This window comes from Hylobates moloch, unplaced genomic scaffold (assembly GCF_009828535.3).
Source record: "Hylobates moloch isolate HMO894 unplaced genomic scaffold, HMol_V3 SCAFFOLD_8, whole genome shotgun sequence".
Classification (NCBI taxonomy): Eukaryota; Metazoa; Chordata; class Mammalia; order Primates; family Hylobatidae; genus Hylobates; species Hylobates moloch.
Window position 1 is genome coordinate 82,834,063 of NW_026652283.1, and position 22,686 is coordinate 82,856,748.

General features: G+C 43.7%; 1 protein-coding gene across 1 annotated transcript in view; it reads left to right on the top strand.

The window, feature by feature from the left end:
• The first annotated feature begins 2,316 nt into the window (after positions 1 to 2,316).
• Positions 2,317 to 22,686, top strand: part of LRRC2 (leucine rich repeat containing 2) — a 34,343-nt gene continuing 13,973 nt past the window's right edge. The window contains exons 1-3 of the mRNA XM_032161798.2: positions 2,317 to 2,441; positions 8,617 to 8,824; positions 14,619 to 14,775. Of these exons, the coding sequence (XP_032017689.1) occupies positions 2,317 to 2,441; positions 8,617 to 8,824; positions 14,619 to 14,775 (490 nt within the window). The remainder of the gene's footprint in view (positions 2,442 to 8,616; positions 8,825 to 14,618; positions 14,776 to 22,686) is intronic.

Below are 22,686 nucleotides of genomic sequence, written 5' to 3' on the forward strand. Positions count from 1 at the left end.
TCCTTTACCTACCCAAATCCTAAAAAACGGCCCCACCCCTATCTCCCTTCGCTGACTCTCTTTTCGGACTCAGCCCACCTGCACCCAGGTGAAATAAACAGCCTTGTTGCTCACACAAAGCCCGTTTGGTGGTCTCTTCACACGGATGCGCATGACACCTGTGATCCCAGCACTATGGGGGAGGCTGAGGCGGGAGGATCACTTGAGCCCCGGAGTTCAAGACCAGCCTGGGTAACATAGCGAGGCCCCGCCTCTACAAAAAATTAAAAAATTCGCCAAGTGTGGTGACGCACGACTGTGGTCCCAGCTACATATGGGAGGCTGAGATGGGAGGATCCCCTAGCCCAGGAGGGACTACAGACGTGCGCCACTATGCCCAGATCCAGGTGCAATGAGCAGTGATTGCACCTGGATCACTGCCCTCCAGCCTGGGGAACAGGTAATACCGTGTCTGAAAGAAAAAGAAAAAGAAGATTAAATATTTGGCTTCATATCCATGATTGCTATTTAGAAGTGTCTGAAATTGGAGGGGAAAGTATTCACCATCCCTACTATTTAGCAACTGACAATCTGTGTTTGTGCAAATCAGGACATGGATTTAGCAAGACTTTGCTGCTGCAGTTAGGGAATTTCAAAACAATATCTAGAAAGTTACTTTACTTAGATAAGGGACATAAGTATAACTTAGTGGAATGGACACTGAAAGGTACTTTTCTGTCCTAATAATTTTTTTTTGCAATGATCAAATAATTACTTAAAACAAAAAGTAAATATAAAGTAGGAAAATAAAAAAGAAGAGAGCTCATTTAGTGTCCTGAGAGTGAAGCAATATCTTTTATTTACTCATTCATTCATTCACTCCCTCATGCATTCCACAAATATTTATGGAGGGCCCACCATGTGCAAGGCGCTATACTAGGTGCCAGGGATATAGACATAAAATTTTGGGGGGCCTCTCATGTTTCATTTGGTGACACTGAAAGTAGAGATTAAATCATCTCTAAATTCCCACTGAGATGTCATGGCCAAAATGTGCCCAAGTTTGACTTTCCTTGCTCTTGGAAAACCAGGTAAACAGAGATCAACGGTTTGTGAAGGTTCAATCTGCAGGGAAACCTCAGAGGACATGTCTCCAGGCTGTGTGGTCAGTCTTAGGTGGCAGAATGCTCAGTGGGGCTCAGTGCCATTTTTTTTTAACTTAATGGTGGCTGGCCTGTGGCCTCAGATGATGAGGGCTGGGAATATTGGGGAGGAGAGGCAGAGACTGGTGGTGGCAGAGACTACCCTGGAGAACAGAAATGAGGTAGGTCAGCCGGGCTGAGGAAAGAAGGCAGGAGGAGGATGGAAAAGGCAATCCCAGAGGGGAAGAATTGAGGTGATGGGTTACAGAAGAAAGTCGCTGTTATGTGCCTCGTGTCCTATACTTAAAGGAAGGAAAGAACACTCAAATATCTTTAGAATAAATTCTACCAACAAAAGGGGACTTTTAGAAAAGCAATTATAACACTGCCTGTGTGAGCTTTTTTTTTTTTTTAGATTTAAATAAACTAAGAAGTTATATTCCATTCTACTTGAGAGGAGAGAGGATGTGTGTGCATGCGTCCCTGCGTGTGTGTGTGTGCACGCCCGTGCCCTGTGATTAATTCATCTAACTTATCCTTGATTATGTAACAACCTACTGGGAATATTAGGTACATATACTAGTGAATTCAATACAATGTGGAACCGTGAAGTTTGAGGAATCCCCAGGGGGCTTTGGGAGCCCAGAGTCTATCTGAGGGTTAAGGAGACAAGTGTGACCATCTAGAGAAGGTGACCCTAGGGTGAGTGTTGAACTATGACTTACTTACACAAAGTACTACCAAACCTTAAGAACATTAGGAAACTGTCATCCTCCCAGCCTGGGCAATAGAGTGAGACCCTGTCTCTACAAAAAATTTAAAAATTAGTTGGGTGTGATGGTGTGAGCCTGTAGTCCCAGCTGCTTGGGAGGCTGAGGCAGGAAGATTGCTTGAGCCCAGGAGGTTGAGGCTGCAGTTCAAGCTATGATCGTGCCACTGCATTCCAGCCTGGGCAACAGAGTGAGACTCTGTCTCAATAAAAACAAGACAAAACAAAACCCAACCAGCCAAACAAGCAAAAAAAAAAAAAAAAAAAAAGGAAACTGTCATCCTTGAAGTAGTAAGGCATATCATTCCTTAAGCCAACTGAGTCATTCATATTTCATTTTAAAGTTTATGTTAAAACTGTTTTCTGTTTGTGTATCAAGCTGACATATCTATATATTTTTTAAATAGGTAATTCCATGCTCCCAGAATGGGACATAAAGTGGTTGTCTTCGACATTTCTGTCATCAGAGCCTTGTGGGAAACTCGTGTCAAGAAGCACAAAGCTTGGCAGAAGAAGGAAGCGGAAAGGCTTGAGAAGAGTGCCTTGGAGAAGTACGTGTTTTCTCAACCCAGTCTTGTAGCTTGTTTGGTGAATTAGGATTTGGACAGGCAACAGTTGCTTTGTGGAGGAGGATGCTTTTCTTCTGGGATTTCTCACTGTTGGTAACATTTTCCTCATTAAACTTCAGAACCTTACACTGTTGCTCAGTACAAATATGCAGTTCCTATGATAGCAACACCCATGGTTATAAGGACCTACTTACCACCCTCGTGGTAGGCACGAGGAAGACCGAGATGACACAATAAATCCCCCTACAGCAAATGCTGTAGCAGGCTGCCTAGCTAGAGTTCACTGAGCTAACTCACTAGGCTGTCTGGCACTCTGGAGAACATCTGATTGCCATCTGGGGCAGCTTGGGGCTACTGTGTTGTGCACTTCAGCCCTCCTCCATTGAGCTGAATTCTAGGTAAGATTCATTGTGTTGGTGTCATTTTTACTTGGATGAAATGGTGTCATTTGCCTATCATATATGGCCATGAAATATGAGTAAAAGAAAGTTATGTATATGAACACCAAGTTGAGTGCTTTGGAAAATCTACAAGGTAGAAAAGTTGCAGGCGGCTTTGTATATATCTGCAATTTTTATTCCCTGTGGAGAATCCAGAACTGGAACTCATGGATGATGCATTAGGGGTGCTGTTTATCTAAGATTGACACAGTGGGATTCTCACTGGCAGACCCATTCTCAAAGAAAGTCCCAACCCTACATCAAGTTGGCCAATGGTGGTATATTTGCACACTTTAAGTTAAAAATAAGATGTGTAGGGGCTGGGTGCAGTGGCTCACGCCTGTAATCCCAGCACTTTGGGAGGCCGAGGCGGGCGGATCACGAGGTCAGGAGATCGAGACCGTCCTGGCTAACACGGTGAAACTCTGTCTCTACTAAAAAATTAGCTGGGTGTGGTGGCAGGCGCCTGTAGTCCCAGCTACTTGGGAGGCTGAGGCAGCAAGGCAGGAGAATGGCGTGAGCCCAGGAGGCAGAGCTTGCAGTGAGCTGAGATCAAGCCACTGCACTCCAGCCTGGGCGACAGAGTGAGACTCCGTCTCAAAAAAAAAAAAAAAAAAAGATGTGTAAGGTGTGAATGTATCTACATTATCTACATTCTTGGTTCTCCACCTTTATTAGCTTTTTGGATTAAACAAATACCTATTCTGATCATGCTTGATAATTAAGCTGCTACTGTATTCATCACAGTGGTTTCAGGTGGTTACCACCATCCCTAATTTGCAGATGAGGAAGTTGGGACTTAGGTAAGTTGCTCAAGTTCACACAGATGGTAAGTGGAAGATGTGGCCAAGCCCTTGCCTCTATATAATGCTGTAATCACAGGTAGTTAGAACATCTTTTCTCTTGCCACTAATCTGAGATTGCCCAATATGAAGTAAAGGATTGCTTGAGGAGTTTGAGACTAGCCTGGGCAACATAGTGAGACTCCGTCTTTACAAAAAAACAACAAAAAAGAATTAGAACCCTTAAACCAGAAAGCCCACATGGCAACGCATCCAAGAGACCTACACTCACATAAATCATACAAGGTCCCAGAGCCCAAAGTAGCTCTCAGCCCTGCTTCGATTTCCTCCGCACACCTAGCATCTGGGGTTACTCTAGAGCAGAATAAGCTTGCTGCATGGAGGCCCATGCCCTTGGCAGTGGGGAGGGGAGTTAGGGAAGCACTTGTAGCTGATGCAACTTCCGGAGGTTCTTGGAAGAGGAGCCATCTGCAGACACCTGGGGTCTGCAAACTGTATTCTCTCATCTGCTTTGGAGTGGGATCTGCCCTTCAACCCTGTCTTTCTTTGTGGTGTTAAACAGCTTCACGCATCTCACGTACATAGGATTGAGCTTGACTTGTCATTGAGCTTGTGCACTGTCTCATCTTAACCTAAGACAGAAAACTTCTTGGATATTTGTTTGGCTTTTCTAGCCCAGGATAAGGAAAACAGCCACCAAGTTGGCTGGGCAGATAAGGAGGAATGTGAGGCAGGGCTGGGGAGGAATGTGCATGTTTAAGAAAGGAACTTAGTTTCTCAGGCTCCTCAGAAATGGGGGTAGTGAATTTGCCTTCTTTACAGGTGTTTTTGAGCTTCCATAATATAATTCATACTGTGATCATTAGTACTATTCGAGGGTTAACTTTTAGTTTCTCAGGATCTGTTTACTGTGCAAAGGAGGAATTAATATGTTGAAAAATTAATGGCTGCCTGATTATAAAAGGCAACTATTTGGTTAATTTAAATTTATTGAAACAAATAAAACCTCCCAGCTTGTTTTGTGACCTCACTTTAGGGTATCTCATCCTGTAATGCTGTAACTGTCCCATGAAGTATATACCGATGCTTAAACATTATAAGTAGAGATAAAATACGAAATACCACTCTCTCCGAATGAAACTTGATCATTTGGAGCGGAGGTTCCCAAGCCCTGGGCTGACCTGTTAGGAACTGGGCTGCACAGCAGGAGGTGTGCAGTGGGCGAGCGAGCATTACTGCCTGAGCTCCGCCTCCTGTCAGATCAGCCGCAGCATTAGATTCTCATAGGAGCACTAACCCTTTTGTGAATTGTGCATACAAGGGATCTAGGTTGCCCACTGCTTATGAGAATCTAATGCCTGATGATCTGAGGTGGAACAGTTTTATCCCGAAACCATCCCCCCAACCCCTCATCCATGGAAAAATTGCCTTCCATGAAACTGGTCCCTGGGGCCAAAAACGTTGAGGACCACTGATTTAGAGGGAGAAATAAAAGAGCTATTGTTAGGCTGTAAGTGAAGAATTTCTTCTCCATTGAGGCTGTTTGCCATCTGGGCTGGGATTGTGGGTTCCTTTCCTAAGGAAAAGGTATTTTATTTGCACATTTATTGATTTAATTAGAAGAACTCTAATGGCATTTTTTTGTATGTTTATTGCATATTTGGCATTCACCTAAAACTGAGTTGAGAGGAAGATTTCACATTCAATTATATGGGAGGTAGAGTGAAAAGACAATGAATTTTATTTATTTTAATTACTCTCAAGGAAGAGAATGGAATTAAAAAATGGTTTATATTTCCTTCTTCATTTTCCTTTCATTAGGTTTCAGAGGGAATAAGACATAAAATATTTAATAAAGAAAATAAGACATAAAGAAAATAAGACAAAAAATATTTACGAAAGATTACAAAATAGATTTGGTATATAATTATTTTTAATGGGGTACATCTAATTTTCTTTTTTTCTCCATTTTATATTGGCTGTACCAAAATATGTGAAATACTTAAAACAATTTGTAATATGTGCTATAGGAATGATATATTACATAGGGATGAACTGGTATCATCTCATTATATTGCTAGGATCTGCCTTCAGGTTCAGTCTAAGAAATGCGGAAAGAAAAGTTAGAGACATTAATCTGAAAAGTGCCCAGTGAATACAAAAACTTGCAGTGGCTGTGCTGTTGGTTTTAAAAATTTTGGAGGTATTGCTTCTAACAGAATTTCCAGCAGCATGTCTTTGACCTAGAGTCTGCCCCTTGTCCTGACTGCTACAGTAAGATCTAAATCTACAGGTAGATATTTAAAATTCATTTTTATCATATGGTTATAAAACTAAATCGCACAGAAAAGCTAATAAGGAAAAGCAACAATTCCAAGCCACTACAACATCTCCCAGAGGAGCCCACTTCTCTTTCAGCACTTTCTTCTGCTTTTAAATTCATATCCCTTCATGTGCTGACACACACACACACACACACACACAATATATATATATATATTTTTTTCTTTTAATTTTTTTGAGACAAGTCTCTTTCTGTTGCCCAGGCTGGAGTGCAGTGGTGTGATCATAGCTCACTGCAGCCTCGACCTCCAGGGCTTAAGCAGTCTTCCTAGCTCAGCCTCCTGAGTAGCTGGGACTACAGGCATGTGCCACCAGCCCCACTTTTTTTTTTTCTTGTATTTTTTGTAGAGACAGGGGTCTCACTTTGTTTCCCAGGCTGGTCTCAAACTCTTGGCCTCAAGTGTTCCTCCCGCCTGAGCCACTGCACCCGGCAATATTTTTAAATTTATCACTTTTGTTATATTACTTACAGACTTCATATGTAGATCCTGAAGCCCCGACTCATTGATTGCTGGGTGCCTTTCCCCAGCACAGCTCACTGGGACTGAGACCTATAAAGCTGTGCCAGCCAGTGCTGTCAGCAAAATATTTTTTTTCAAATGTTCCAGCTTCCCTCAGCTGAATGGCAAGCATGAAACTCCAGCAATATCTGAAATGGTTTCTTAAAAGCAAAACATCTTATTAAGAAGGTGACATTTGCATGTAGACCTGGGGAGCCAGACCTGCAGAAATCTAAGAACAAGGGTTCCAGGCAGGCATAACAGCAAATGCAAATGCCGCTGATAGCAAGAGAGGGGCAAGGGAGTTAAGGATGGATGCCAGGAGGTGATTACAATGGGAGCCATGAATATGTTTGCCTTTCAAAGCCAGACCAGTGTGCAAGGTTATGAGTTTTCCTTCATCTCATTTACTGTGTGGGAGCAGGTGTAGAGCAGGGAGATAATGGGATATAAACTAAACTGTGGCAGGCACCTGTAATCCCAGCTACTGGGGAGGCTGAGGCAGGAGAATCGCTCGAACCCGGGAGGCGGAGGTTGCAGTGAGCTGAGACTGTACCATTGCACTCCAGCCTGGGTGACAGAACAAAACTCTGTCTCAAAAAAAAAAAAAAAAAAAAAAGGAGCAAATTGGTGTTTCTGGGGATGGGAGAGGGTTGTCCCTCTACTGGGTAGAATTTATGTGTGTTTATGGATAAGAATTATTTGCATGGCTTTCCGTTTTCTACAAGTTAACTTTACTCTCTACAGAGTTATAAAATAGCTTAGTCAAAGTCAAAGGTACATTCCTATAGAATCGGAGAATCCCCTGGAGGCTCCAGCATTCCAGGAAAACACTATCCAGCTGTGTTTTGCTTCTTTCAAAATCTGAAATTTCTCCTCACACTTGACAGTTCCTAGTGGTCCAGACCGGGACTTCCTGCATGCCCAGTCCTGGAAGCTGGTCTTGTTCTAGGTGCAGTAAATCTTCAGACCCCTCCTAACCACTCCAATGGCAGGCTTGCCTGTGCCCCACAGTGCCACCCTACAGCCTGACTGAGACTCTGAACCACCCTTCTTTCAGATAACAGCAGAGAGTTTCCATACTAGGATTGTTCCTTGACCATGGGGCTTATCTCACACTTATTTAGTGTATATACTGCCTTGGGCCATGTGAAGACCAAGTCTGCACCTGCAGCTTGTTTCTAAAGTAGCCCCCAGAAGACCTGAATCCTGACTGCCACCAGGTTCCCAGTTGGGCTGAGTAGGGTGTGGAATGCTTTTCTGAGTGTGGAATGCATCTAAGCCCCTATCAAAGGTGGGCTACCTTATTTTGAGTCAGACAACATCTGTGTTTGATGGTTTTGAAGGAAAACCACAAAGCATCTTGTTTTGCATCACATAGAATATGTTAAAGGCCTCAAACAGAAAACAAATTCCTAAATGAAGAAAGGCCCACCAGGTGCAGAGCCCTGTTCTGACAGCTGTGTTGGCATCTGAAGGGCTGTGAGACACGCCAGCTGTCATCATGGAGCTTAGCATCAAGCTGGGGGATGAGCTATGGATGTGGAAAGCTCTAAAGGATGGGTCAAAAAATTAGCGACACGTGAGTGGTGAGGTTTGGTGGGGATGCTGAGTCCTCAGCCAGCTCCAGTGTCTGAGTGGACCTCAGGTCCATCTACAGGAGTGAAATTCCCCAAGGTGGCTGATGGTGACATTCCAAAGTCAGGTGTTTTATACACTGGAGCTCTGTATTTCTATTCAAATACCCTTGAAAGATCAGTGAATCCCTGTGGCCCTGCACTTTTTTAAAACTTAGGTTGGCATGATATAATTTCAAAGGAAATTATAATTAAATGCATAGCCAGAAATTCCATCTAACCCATCGTCTCTACTTTTAAAGTTACTAATAATTCACAAAAGGGTTTAGGGTTTCCCCTGCACCCCCACAGCAGGGAGGAAAGAGGAAGGGAGTGCTTATGTAGGCCTGGGAATGACAAGGAGAGCACCCATGCCCAGGTGGCTGACTCACTTCTCTAGGCAGGTGATGGCCAGTCCCCAGGAGAGTAACTGTGACCCCTGCTGCCTGTTTTAGGATAAAGGAGGAGTGGAACTTTGTGGCCGAATGCAGGAGGAAGGGCATCCCCCAGGCTGTATACTGCAAGAATGGCTTCATAGACACCAGCGTGCGGCTTCTGGACAAGATTGAAAGGAACACTCTCACAAGGCAGAGTTCACTTCCCAAGGACAGAGGCAAACAGAGCAGTGCGTTTGTGTTTGAACTTTCTGGGGAGCACTGGACGGTGAGTCGAGGCAGTTCTCACCCAATGAGGTGCTGTGGTCGATGACTGCTGCTCGCCTGAGCCCAAGGATGAATGAATGAATGCTTTTGCCTTTAGAGGCGGTTCTCCTGTCCCTTCCTCAGTGAAACGCAGTGCAGTCCTGGAAGCAGTGATGGGACCCACTTGGATACTTCTGTGGCTGAGCAGCTGGGATGCTCGCACCCTCTCCTGGACAGCACCGTCTTTCAGGATGCATTCCTCTCCTGTTCCCCCCCCCGACCCTTAACATAATTCTTTGCCTTTAAAAAACATTAATTTAAGTGACAGCGCCCTTTCATTCATCTAACACCCTGGCAGTGGGCAATTACTTACTTGCCGAAGTGCCGAAGGGCAGCAAAGGAATTTCTGCAGATCCTTTATCTGGTTTTCCTGTCCTGAGATTCTGAGGCCAGGGCAAAGACAATTCCATCTTTCTTTCCTCAGGTCCCATAATAACTTGGGCTATTGCCCATTTCATCGGGACAGGGTTCCCTGGGACCCTCCCTCCATCTCTTTCTATCCTGCCATTTTGTGTCTTTTTTGTTGTTGTTGTTGTTCAAGAGTCTTGCTGTGTCACCCAGGCTGGAATGCAGTGGCAAGATCTCAGTTTCCCGAGTAGCTGGGACTACAGGTGCGCGCCACCACACCTGGCTAATTTTTGTATTTTTAGTAGAGACGGGGTTTCACCATGTTGGCCAGGTTGGTCTCGAACTCCTGACCTCAGGTGATCCGCCTGCCTCGGCCTCCCAAAGTGCTGGGATTACAGGCGTAAGCCACTGTGCCCTGGCTTTGTATTTTTTTTCTAGAGGCGGGGTTTTGCCAGGTTGCCCAGGCTGGTCTCAAATTCCTGAGCTTAAGCTGATTACCCTGCCATTTTGTGACTAAAAGGGCTCGGTGGAGAGACTAAATATTTGGCCTGACCCGGGGCTGTCTTTTATTAGCCATGTGATCCGAGGCGGTTTTTATCATTTGATAAAAATGCATATCACTTTTATGGGTTTGTATCATTCTTATCAGTAAAATGCTGCTAATGCTTGCCCTGACCCTATCTGAGGGCTATTGAGAGGATGAAGTGCATGAACATTCTGTGAAGTATAAAGTTCTTAAAAAATGCGAGAGGTTATTACTGTAAACCTCTTTGCTGTTCTTTCCCTTACATCCCCATCATTGAGATCAGTAGGTAACGGGCTGCCTATACTGGGGCACGAAGGGAGGCATGTCTGGATTGTTAATTAAACACCATTGGCCAATAAACACGATCCTGGGTGTGGCACTTACCCTGTAAGGGTGTCCAGTTCACCTGGAGAACCTGTCACGAGCCCTCATGTTTCACAATCTATCTTTTGAAAATCATTGTAAAGCGTATTTATTATTATTATTATTATTTGAGATGGAGTCTCGCTCTGTCGCCCAGGCTGGAGTGCAGTGGCACGATCTCAGCTCGCTGCAAGCTCCGCCTCCCGGCTTCGCGCCGTTCTCCTGCCTCAGCTCCTGAGTAGCTGGGACCACAGGCACCCGTCACCACACCCGGCTAAATTTTTGTATTTTTAGTAGAGACAGGGTTTCACCGTGTTAATCAGGATGGTCTCGATCTCCTGACCTTGTGATCCGCCCGCCTTGGCCTCCCAAAGTGCTGGGATTACAGGCGTGAGCCACTGCACCCGGCCGTAAAGCGTGTTTAATGTGCCCGGTATGGTAAGGGAAATGGGAAGATGGTTAGGATTCAGAAGGCTCGGAGAGACCTCCATTGTGAACCAGGTGGATGGCGTCCTCAAAACTTGCAATCTCTTTGTCCCCATACTCCATCCCCTAAGCTGTACTCTGTTGTGACTGAGTACAGGAGAGTCCAGGAAGGCTCTGGGCCCCACGTATTCATTAGAGTGAATTTCAGTTACAATTTTCCTCCCCCAGAGAGCTTGTGCTTCGGCCTCACCTCTGACTAAGGAGTGAAAGGCTGTGTGTGTTAAGGGATTTTTCAACCTCTTAGAGTGCTCTGTGGCAGTGAGGGAGTTGTGGCCTCTAAAGTCACACCTGGCAGCCTGCCTGGCCCCTGCAAGAGGTCAGGAGGGAAGGAATGGGCTGTGGAGCTTCTGGGGCCTTAGGGACTAGGTAGAGATCTGCTACAGCCCTTAGGGCTGGCTGAGGCTGTGTGGCCAGCTTGGGCTGGGGGCTGGGGCTCCTGTTTTGAGCCAGAAGCTCTCAGACCCCGGACCCTGCTCTTATAGGGGAGATCTTCAATTTTATTTTCCAACCCTGCAATAGAATTTTTCATTTTTACTACCACATGTTTAATTTCCCAGAGCTGTTTGCTGTTTGTTTCTTCAAATGGATGAATTCTGTGAAGTGGCTTTATTTTTCCACTTTTACAGATATCTCTTAATCTTAGCTTTTAAAATTTTGTTCTGTTTTTATTTTGCAGGGTAATGGCTTTTCTTAGCTATCTTGGGATCAATCTTTTTTTTTTTCTTTTGTTTTTTTTTTTTTGAGACAGAGCCTCGCTTAGTCACTCTGTCTGGAGTGCAGCGGCATGAACATGGCTCACTGTAGCCTCTATCTCCTGGACTCAAGTGATCCTTCCACCTTAGCCTTCTCTGTAGCTGGAACCAACAGGTGCATGCCACCACACTAGGCTAATTTAATTTTTTTTTTTTTTAAAGATGGAGTCTCACTTTGTGGTCCGGGCTGGTCTTGAACTCCCGGGCTCAAGTGATTGTCTTGCCTTAGCCTCCCAAAGTGCTGGATAGTTTTTTTGTGGGGTGGCGGGGGTGTTTTCTCGTTTCAGAGTTTCCTTTTTCTTTTAGGGTATGTGTCTTTATCTTGCATGTTGGGACTTTTCTTGGAGGTCTGGAGACACTGGGTTGTCCAGAGCACTAACAAGCTGACCAGAAGCTCTGAATGTGTGTCGGGCACACTTAGCTTTCGAGGACCTTGCTGTAAAGTCGTCATCTCACTGGTGCCTCCCCTCTCCTATTCATGATTATTCATGAATGTTCATGAATGCACATTCATGATTTGTCTGGAGCTGTGGGAGCATACAGAGAAGGATCTTCTCAGTTCCTGGGACAGAGAGAATCTCAGCATTCGTCACTCATCATCTGATTGCCACCTCCCCTGCCTCAGCTGTGCCTGAGATACCCCAGTTCAGGGACTTTGTTGAACCTCCTCCAGTGACTAAGCCTCAGCTTCCTACTGGTGGGGAGCAGAGGTGATTGCTGTGTGGCATGGATGGGGGTCAAGGTTCTGGTCCTCAGACTTTGAACCTGATCTCTTTCTTTGGGCCCTGACTTCAGCTCTCACTTCCAGGGGTACCAGGCTCTTCTACCGCTGAGTCTCTGGTGGCTTCTGGTAAGAAGCCCAGGTTGTATCCCAGTTGTTTCTGCTGCTGGTCTAAGATTGAGCAGCTCTGGAAAGCCAGGTTACCATCTTCCAGCTGTCTGGTTATCCACATTTTGCAGCTGATGTCTCCTTTCCCTTTCTCTTTGCCCTTCTATAAGGTTTATGGCACCTAAAAAGTTCCTGTACTGTTGTCTTTAATGGAATTTTGGAGAAGAGCAAAAGTACATGCATACATTCGATCTGTCATTTTTACTCGATTCTTTTCATTTCTATTTCATCTGATATCCTAATTTTTGTTTGTTTGTTTGTTTGTTTGAGACGGAGTCTTGCTCTGTCGCCCAGGCTGGAGTGCAGTGGCATATTCTCGGCTCATTTCAAGGTCCGCCTCCCGAGTTCACGCCATTCTTCTGCTTCAGCCTCCCGAGTAGCTGGGACTACAGGCGCCTGCCACCACACCCGGCTAATGTTTTGTATTTTTAGTAGAGACGGAGTTTCACTGTGTTAGCCAGGATGGTCTCGATCTTCTGACCTTGTGATCCGCCCGCCTTGGCCTCCCAAAGTGCTGGGATTACAGGTGTGAGCCACCATGCCTGGCCTATCCTAAATTTTTCTTGTTAAAAATAGTCATGAACATAATTTTAGAAATTTAATAATCTTTCATGTGTGCCATTATTGAGAGTGGAATGAGATAGGTTATTTATGAGGGAGTCAGTACATTGAAGTTTCAATGAAGAGATTGTGATTATGAGCCTGTGGTCAGCTCCCTGATGACCCAACTCATTTTGTCTCAGTTCCAGGAGGCAACCCTCTGGTGTGGTGCGGGTTCCATTCAGATCAAGAGGTGTCAGGACAGTTTGCCAGGACCACTTGAAGGGGGCAGGTGGTAACTAGGTAGTCGGCTGCAGAAGCAGTGGCACAGGGCCCTATGCTTGGTTTAATGCTCTGTGCTCACCATCTTGAACTTCTTAATTTTTAACAAGGTGCCCGCATTTTCATTTTGCACTAGACTCTGCAAACTCAGTAGTGGAGCCTCACTGTAAATCATTCACTTAAATGTCTTTGGGGTTTCAGCTTTCCTCTTCCAAAAGGGCTCACTTTGCCTATCAATTTTTTTTTTTTTTTTGAGGTGGAGCCTTACTCTGTCACCCAGGCTGGAGTGCAGTGGTGCTATTTTGGCTCACTGCAACCTTCACCTACCGGGTTCAAGCGATTCTTCTGCCTCAGCCTCCCAAGTAGCTGGGATTACAAGTGCATGCCACCACACCCAGCTAATTTTTGTATTTTTAGTAGAGATGGGGTTTCACCATGTTGGCCAGGCTGGTCTCGAACTCCTGACCTCAGGTGATTCACCCGCCTTGGCCTCCCAAAGTGCTGGGATTACAGGCGCGAGCCACTGTGCCCGGCCCACTTTGCCTATCTTATGGTACTGTTGCATGAGATAGTACTAGAGCGAAAGCACTTTTGCAAGTTAACAGCTTAACCCACACACAGGATGGCAATGGTTGTAAAGCACATTACAAGTACCAAGTACAAAAAAGAAGGATCACTATGGACTCCATTGCTCCCTCCACCTCCCCTTCAACTGCCATGGAGTTTTCCACACCTCATCCCACATCCACCCTGTGCTCCAGCCACTTTGCTGATGGTGCATTGTGGTCAGCTTCTGAGGTGAGGGGACCTGTGTGTCTCGTATTTGCCCCACCCCTCAGTGCTGAGCACCCCTCACCTGCAGTGGGGGCTTGGTAACTCTCGGTGAATTAGATTTCTTCAGCTGGATAAATAGCCTCCCTAACATCTTTAAATGCTTCTTGCTTGACACCTTTACAGTTTTATCCCAGAACATTTGAGCTAGGGGAGGCCTTGGACACTGAGTTCATCAATATCATTTCAGCAGTGGAGACCCAGGGAGGTGGCGTGACTGAAAAATGGCAGGGCCTGGGCCAGAACTCAGGTGTCCCAGCTGTCTTTCTCCTGCTTTTTCCCTTTCATAGACTTAAGAATATTTGGAAATGTGGTGCAGCAAATATTAGAGGTTTATCAAGTATTTCTAAAAGCAACTACAGACAAAGGGAAACGAAGCGCAAATGTTGAAATCGAATGTATAGACAGACCTTAGGGGATGTTAAGTTGGTATGTTGCAAATAAATAATACATATTGTAGCTGTAAGTGTGAGTCTGGTTTTTTGTGTTCACTAGGATTTAATTTTAATAACATCATGAATTCATGGCAGTTTTGAAATAGGGCTAATATCCTGTTGTGAAGTTGATGACAACTGTGGTATCTTTGGTTTCTTTTTGAAATGGCTGGAGTGCTGGTGGTTAAGTTTTATGCTCTCGTGTCTGCTTTCTCTCTTCCTGTTTTAAAATAAATGCTTGGCTTTACACGGCTTTGTGCACACGGAGGAGCTAGTCCTGACTGATGTCATTCTTTCTATTTTAGGAGCTCCCAGATTCATTGAAGGAGCAGACACACCTGAGAGAATGGCACATAAGCAATACCCTGATTCAAATCATTCCTACATATATTGAGTTATTTCAAGCGATGAGAATTCTGGATCTGCCAAAAAACCAAATCTCATATCTTCCAGCAGAAATCGGTATGTCAACTTAGCAGGGGTCTTCGGGCCTCTGGTGTGTTAAGCAGGCAGCTGTCAGGCAGGTGACAGACACTGTGCAGACACCGTGTTTCCTCTCCAGCTGCCCCAGGAAGTGGCTGGGCAGGGCAGTTTCGAGGCTCCCCAGAGCTGCTTGTTTGCAGCATCCGTTTGGGCGGTGAGGTCGGCATCTCACCTGTATAACTCAGCACGTGGGACACTTGCCAATTGCTCAGAAACCAGAAGTTTCATGAGTGAGCAATACTTTGTTTAGGAACTCTGTGTTTATTTTCTTTTAGTTTTAAACCTATAAAAATGCAATATGCTTATTATAAATGTAATGTATTGTTCCTATACATTAGTCCATTGATAAATCTAGTTTAGCTTATGATGTCTTTTTTTTTTTTTCCTTGAGACAGAGTTTCTCTCTTGTTGCCCAGGCTGGAGTGCAGTGGCGCAATCTCGGCTCACTGCAACCTCTGCCTCCCTGGTTCAAGCGATTCTCCTGCCTCAGCCTCCGAAGTAGCTAGGATTACAGTCACATGCCACCAGCTGATTTTGTATTTTTTTTTAGTAGAGAGGGGGTTTCACTGTGTTGACCAGGCTGGTCTCAAACTCCTGACCTCAGGTGCTCTGCCTGCCTTGGCCTCCCAAAGTGCTGGGATTACAGGTGTGAGCCACTGTAACCAGCCTATGTCTTTTTGATGGATCAAAATTTTATAATTCTCAGTCATTATTCAGTTGTGTTATCTTAAAATGAAAATAAGAGTGATCATTATTGCTTCTCTTTTTCCTGGGGTGTGAGAAGTGAAGGTCTGGGGCTGCACGGAGCTCCATTCTTACACATGTGCCCTGGGACCAGTGGTTTCAAACAGTTACGTGAAAATTTACCAGAAGCCAAGACCCTGTGGGACAGGTGGCTTGTGGGGCCTCTGGTGTTCGTACACATCTTGCTGGCTGTGTCAAGACTACAAGGCTCTGACCGCCCTCTTACCCAGGCCGATCTTGGGGATGTTTATGCACGTACTAACTTTGAGGGATGAGGTGACACCTGCTCCCAGGCAAAGAGCAGCCTTGCTAACCACTTGCTGTAAAAGCGGTGGGTTCCCCAAGCTCAGGGTTCTCAGCTGTGATGTATATTTGCATAGCATCTATCCAGGCCATCTGCGTCAGGCTTGGTAGACTTAGCTGTAAGTCCAACTCACATCAGTATGCTGTCTTGGACCAGGAGCCTTGTGTCTTCTGCCGGTATCGATGAAACAGGAATAGGCAAAACTTATTAGCTTCTAAGCAGGGTAAAATCAAATTCTAGACCCAACAAGGACGAGTACTTCTGTTTCCTTGCCTAGTTTCTGGAAAGGTAGAAATGACCTTAGAATTTTTATGACTAAAAAGTACCATTTTTGACACATAAGGGGTCATTTACCTCCTGCCCCTTTATTTTGCAAATTGGAGAGACCCACTGACGTTAGCTGACTGAATCATTTATCATTTACATATTACACTAAGGAACTTCTTCAGAGCCTGGGCTAGAAGCCAGATTTCACTATTTGCAGGTCATTTTTGGGCAAGCTCATGGTATATTTAAATAACTGGATAGAGTTTCTGAGGACTGAGTTACTTTTAAAAACGCTTTTTAGGCTGAAGGCGGTGGCTCATGCCTGGAATCCCAGCACTTTGGGAGGCTGAGGCGGGCAGATCACTTGAGCCTAGGAATTTGAGACCAGCCCGGGCAACATGGCGAAACCCCATCTCTACAAAAAGTAAAAAATTAGCCAGACATGATGGCACGTGCCTGTGGGATGATCGCTTGAGCCCAGGAGGTTGAAGCTGCAGTGAGCGGTGATGGCACCGCTGCACTCCAGCCTGGGTGACAGGGTGAGACCCTGTCTCAAAACAAACAAACAAACAAACAACCCTTTTCAAGTAGGAAGGTTCTGTCCTTATACATTTGAGAAACCACAGTGGTTGACCTAGACTCAGGGATCCTTGCCATCCTCCACCTGGGCTTGGGAATCCAGTGGTTGGCAGCAAGATAGATGGGATATTAAGCATGGATCCGTCAAAAGGGGGGCATCAGAGCATCACCATGGGATGAGTCAAGCTCACAAGTTGTCTGAAATGTCATCAGAGGTGCTCCACTTAATATGTGTTTTTGTCCGTCTCTTGAAATGTCTTCCTTGAAATTATTTCCAGCAAGATTAACACCTGTTCTTTTTTAACTTCCCACACTACACCAATGTAATATTCATTCTTTCCTCGTGAGCCTGTTTGATTTGAGCAGTGGTCTTCACCCTGGCTACACCTTAGAATCCCCCCAAAGAGCCTTAAAAATCTAAATGCCCAAGACCCACTGCAGACCAATTCTATAGGAATCTCTGGGTACAGGGCCAGGAATCAGCATTTAACAAACTCCCTACATGATTCCCATGTGCAGCCATGGTTGAGACCACTGGTGGGGGAGTGAGGATGTTATCCTTGCACACTTGGAGGAGGAGAAGAGATTGGTGGGTGAGGGGTATCCGTGGGGGGACCAATGTGGGACTGGGGCACTATACTTAATCTCTCTGCTCTTCAGTTTCTTCATCTGTAAAGTTGGGATAGTAGTTGTTGCTGTCATTTAGTTGTTGCAAGGATTAGATAAGGCAATAAACACCAACATATTGGGTACATAGTTGTTATTCCAAGTTTTCATTCAAGTAATTATTCCAAGGCACTCGAGTCCTGTTGAAGACATGATGTCATCTCCACAGACCTAATTCATGTGCAGGGAAAACTATTCAAACATTCTAGAAAGGTGTAAAATGTAAATCAAGCCTCTCAGTAAGTGCTAAGTTTCCTGGGTATTCACATTGTACATACACTCATGCTCTTCTAGAGACCTACGTTGTAGCTATTTATAAACAGACATGTAACCATGCATGTTAAATATATTTACACACATGGGCTTACACTGTGTTCTTCAGTCTGTGCCTCACATGTTTCCCCCGATCACCCCATGAAGGCAGAGGTGGACTCTAGGATCAGGCTCCCTGGCTCTTTGACTTACTGGAAGGTCACCTTGAGCAAGTCATTTACTGGTTTTCAGTTTCCTCATCTGTGAAATGGGGATAACAAGAGTACCTAGTTCACAGGGTTGTTGTGAGGATTAAATAGATAATACATAGAAAGCATTTAGAGTAGGTGAATCACTGGTATTCACTAGCCATTATTATTATTATTAGAATCATCTTTATGTTAATGTTATTTTTCAGTATCAGAACATCTAAACCTTCCCTATTCTCCTTAGTAGCTGAGTGATGATTATGGCATGATTTATTTAACTTGTTCCCAAAATATTTTAAAATTAAACTTAGTCAATTGAAGACTGACCTAAGATTCTGAAGACGCGGATGTTATCTAACTTCGAGTAACTTGAGCACATATTTTAATTTTTTAAATCTTAGTATCCTCATTTGTAGGATAAGGGGTCAGAATGATCTTTAAAACATCTGCCGCCTCTAAAATTCTCTAGTTGAATTTTTTTTGTGAGTTAACCTATGGGAGGGAGGGGGACAATAAATCTCAGAGGCTTTAATACTCTTTCTATACCAGACTTAAGTCATATATGTATTTTATCCAACTTACAATTTTCAGTCTATTTCAAATCAACGGAATATAATTTATCCAAATACATCCATAACTTAGGCAAAGACAGACCATTCCCTTCTCACATGGCCGAGACATATATCATATCTCCAGTTTGGAAATTCTTATGACATGTGAGTATCACAATTTTTCATCATTATATAGGAAATTCTTAAGAAAAGAACACAATAATAAAGAGGGAGATGTTCTTAGAATGATTTAGGTAATTTTCTTTTTTATTTTATTTTATTATTATACTTTAAGTTTTAGCGTACATGTGCACAATGTGCAGATTTGTTACATACGTATCCATGTGCCATGTTGGTGTGCTGCACCCATTAACTCGTCATTTAACATTAGGTATATCTCCTAATGCTATCCCTCCCCTCTCCCCCTACCCCACAACAGTCCCCAGAGTGTGATGTTCCCCTTCCTGTGTCCATGTGTTCTCATTGTTCAGTTCCCAGCTATGAGTGAGAACATGCAGTGTTTGGTTTTTTTTTTTTTTGAGACGGAGTCTTGCTCTCTCCCCCAGGCTGGAGTGCAGTGGCGCGATCTCGGCTCACTGCAAGCTCCGCCTCCCGGGTTCACGCCATTCTCCTGCCTCAGCCTCCCGAGTAGCTGGGACTACAGGCACCCGCCACTGCACCCGGCTAATTTTTTGTATTTTTTTAGTAGAGACGGGGTTTCACCGTGTTAGCCAGGGTGGTCTTGATCTCCTGACCTTGTGATCCGCCCGCCTCGGCCTCCCAAAGTGCTGGGATTGCAGGCTTGAGCCACCGCGCCCGGCCAGTGTTTGGTTTTTTGTCCTTGCGACAGTTTACTGAGAATGATGATTTCCAGTTTCATCCATGTCCCTACAAAGGACATGAACTCATCATTTTTTATGGCTGCATAGTATTCCATGGTGTATATGTGCCACATTTTCTTAATCCAGTCTATCATTGTTGGACATTTGGGTTGGTTCCAAGTCTTTGTTATTGTGAATAGTGCTGCAATAAACATACGTGTGCATGTGTCTTTATAGCAGCATGATTTATAGTCCTTTGGATATATACCCAGTAATGGGATGGCTGGGTCAAATGGTATTTCTACTTCTAGATCCCTGAGGAATCGCCACACTGACTTCCACAATGGTTGAACTAGTTTACGGTCCCACCAACAGTGTAAAAGTGTTCCTATTTCTCCACATTCTCTCCAGCACCTGTTGTTTCCTGACTTTTTAATGATGGCCATTCTAACTGGTGTGAGATGGTATCTCATTGTGGTTTTGATTTGCATTTCTCTGATGGCCAGTGATGATGAGCATTTTTTCATGTGTCTTTTGGCTGCATAAATGTCTTCTTTTGAGAAGTGTCTGTTCATGTCCTTTGCCCACTGTTTGTTCTTTTCTTGTAAATTTGTTTAAGTTCATTGTAGATTCTGGATATTAGCCCTTTGTCAGATGAGTAGGTTGCAAAAATTTTCTCCCATTCTGTAGGTTGCCTGTTCACTCTGATGATCGTTTCTTTTGCTGTGCAGAAGCTCTTTAGTTTAATTAGATCCCATTTGTCAATTTTGGCTTTTGTTGCCATTGCTTTTGGTGTTTTAGACATGAAGTCCTTGCCCATGCCTATGTCCTGAATGGTAATGCCTAGGTTTTCTTCTAAGGTTTTTATGGTTTTAGGTCTAACATGTAAGTCTTTAATCCATCTTGAATTAATTTTTGTATAAGGTGTAAGGAAGGGATCCAGTTTCAGCTTTCTACATATGGCTAGCCAGTTTTCCCAGCACCATTTATTAAGTAGGGAATCCTTTCCCCATTTCTTGTTTTTGTCAGGTTTGTCAAAGATCAGATAGTTGTAGATATACGGCATTATTTCTGAGGGCTCTGTTCTGTTCCATTGATCTGTATCTCTGTTTTGGTACCAGTACCATGCTGTTTTGGTTACTGTAGCCTTGTAGTATAGTTTGAAGTCAGGTAGAGTGATGCCTCTAGCTTTGTTCTTTTGGCTTAGGATTGACTTGGTGATGTGGGCTCTTTTTTGGTTCCATATGAACTTTAAAGTAGTTTTTTCCAATTCTGTGAAGAAAGTCATTGGTAGCTTGATGGGGATGGCATTGAATCTATAAATTACCTTGGGCAGTATGGCCATTTTCACGATATTGATTCTTCCAACCCGATTTAGGTAATTTTCTTCTAGAACTTGCTTCTTGATACTCTTTGAGTTATTAACATGGAGTATTTTGAGTAAATCCTCTTTTTTACCAAACGTAAGTATTGAGAGCATCTAGAATAAATCAATTTTCACATGTGGGGCAAAACGAAAAGTAATGAAAACATATTAATTCAGGGCATGTTTCTTTCCTAGAGGAGCAGATATATCTCCTTACAAACTAGGGATAAATGAAGAAACACTCAGCTGCAGGATCTGATGCTCAAGCATAGTGAGGAATGTGGGAATGAACAAAGGATTTTTAGCTCTTTTATGTTGAGCAGCTGAATTTTGTAAAGGAGGTGGGGTTTGATCTCTTATCGTGTTGTCTTATAGATCTGTTGAGGGCTGATGGAGGGGAGGAGTCAGGGAGGTGTGATTACTAGACAGGGTATTCTTTATCTCATTATTAGAGCAATTATTTTTGACATTTGACATCAAAGAATTAAGAATGACAACGAGTGGTGCTCTTAACTTCTTTGTGAAACTCCCAAGAAATTATCATTATATGGATTTAAAATAGCTAATTATTGGAATTACAGATGATCCCTAATTTACAATGGTTAGATGTAAGGTTTTTCAGCTTTTTGATTGTGTGAAAGCGATGTACATTCAGTAGAAACTGTACTTTGTTCCCAGAAGGGTGCGGCTGCTAGAAAGAAAGAAAGAAAGAAAGAGAAAAGAAAAGAAATACAACAAAAAAGAAAAGAAAAGAGCAGCACTATTTACAATAGTAAAGAGTTGGAACCAACCCAAATGCCCATCAATGATAGACTGGATAAAGAAAATGTGGCACATATACACCATGGAATACTATGCAGCCATAAAAATGGAGGAGTTCCTGTCCTTTGCAGGGACATGGATGAAGCTGGAAGCCATCATTTTCAGCAAACTAACACAAGGAACAGAACACCAAACACCGCATGTTCTCACTCATAGTGGGAGTTGAACAATGAGAACACATGGACACAGGGAGGGAACATCACACACCGGGCCTGTTGGTGGCTGGGGGGAAAGGGGAGGGAGAACATTAGGAAAATACCTAATGCATGTGGGGCTTAAAACCTAGATGATGGGTTGATAGGTGCAGCAAACCACCATGGCACATGTATACCTATGTAAGAAACCTGCATGTTCTGCACATGTATCCCAGAACTTAAAGTAAAACAAAAAGAAAAAAAAAAAAAGAAAGGAAGGAAGAAAGAAAGAGAAAGAAAGAGAAAAAATAAAGAAACAAAGAAAGAAAGAGAAAGAAAAGAAAGAGAGAGAGGGAGGGAGGGAGGGAAGGAGGAAGGAAGGAAGGAAGGAAGGAAGGAAGGAAACTGTGAGTACCTATACAAACATTCTGCTTTTCATTTTCAGTGTGGTATTCAATTTATTATAGGAGACATTCAACACTGTATTATAAAACAGGCTTTATGTTGGATGATTTTGCCTAACTGTAGGCTAATGTAAGTGTTCTGAGCACATTTAAGGTAGGCTAGGTGAAGCTACAATGTTTGACAGGTTAGGTGTGTTAAATGCATTTTTGACTTAATGATATTTTCAACTTATGGTGGGCTTATTGAGGTGTAACTCCATCGTAAGTTAGGGAGCATCTGTATTTAAACATTTTTACTCAAATATTGTAGGATATGGTAATTCCTTAAGCTGCTCCTTGGGCTCTAGAAACAAGGAGCCTCTATACAATTCACTGTGCTCCAGTTGTAATATCTTCCCCTTACTGGAAATTAGGTCTGAGGGCTTTGGGAGAACAGGGAGTAGGTAGGCAGCTTCATTTCAGTTGGAAAAGATCCCTGGGCATTTCAAGAAAGAATAGACTAATCAGTTATTTAAAAATATGACACACTGAAGGCATGAGCCTTAAAAGTTTTGTTTTAGATTCTGTAATGCTGGACCCTTATCACACTGAAAAACTCTGTGATTTCCAGAACCTTGGGGTCATGATGCTACAAGATAATGTTCATCAGATACACCCCCCAAAACCCAAATACTAAATTATGTTTAGTTCCTTCCCCATCATTATTTACAGAGCTGTTTACTTCTTAGTTTTGTTTTTTGTTCTTAAAAGACCATAAAGGACCTATTCAAT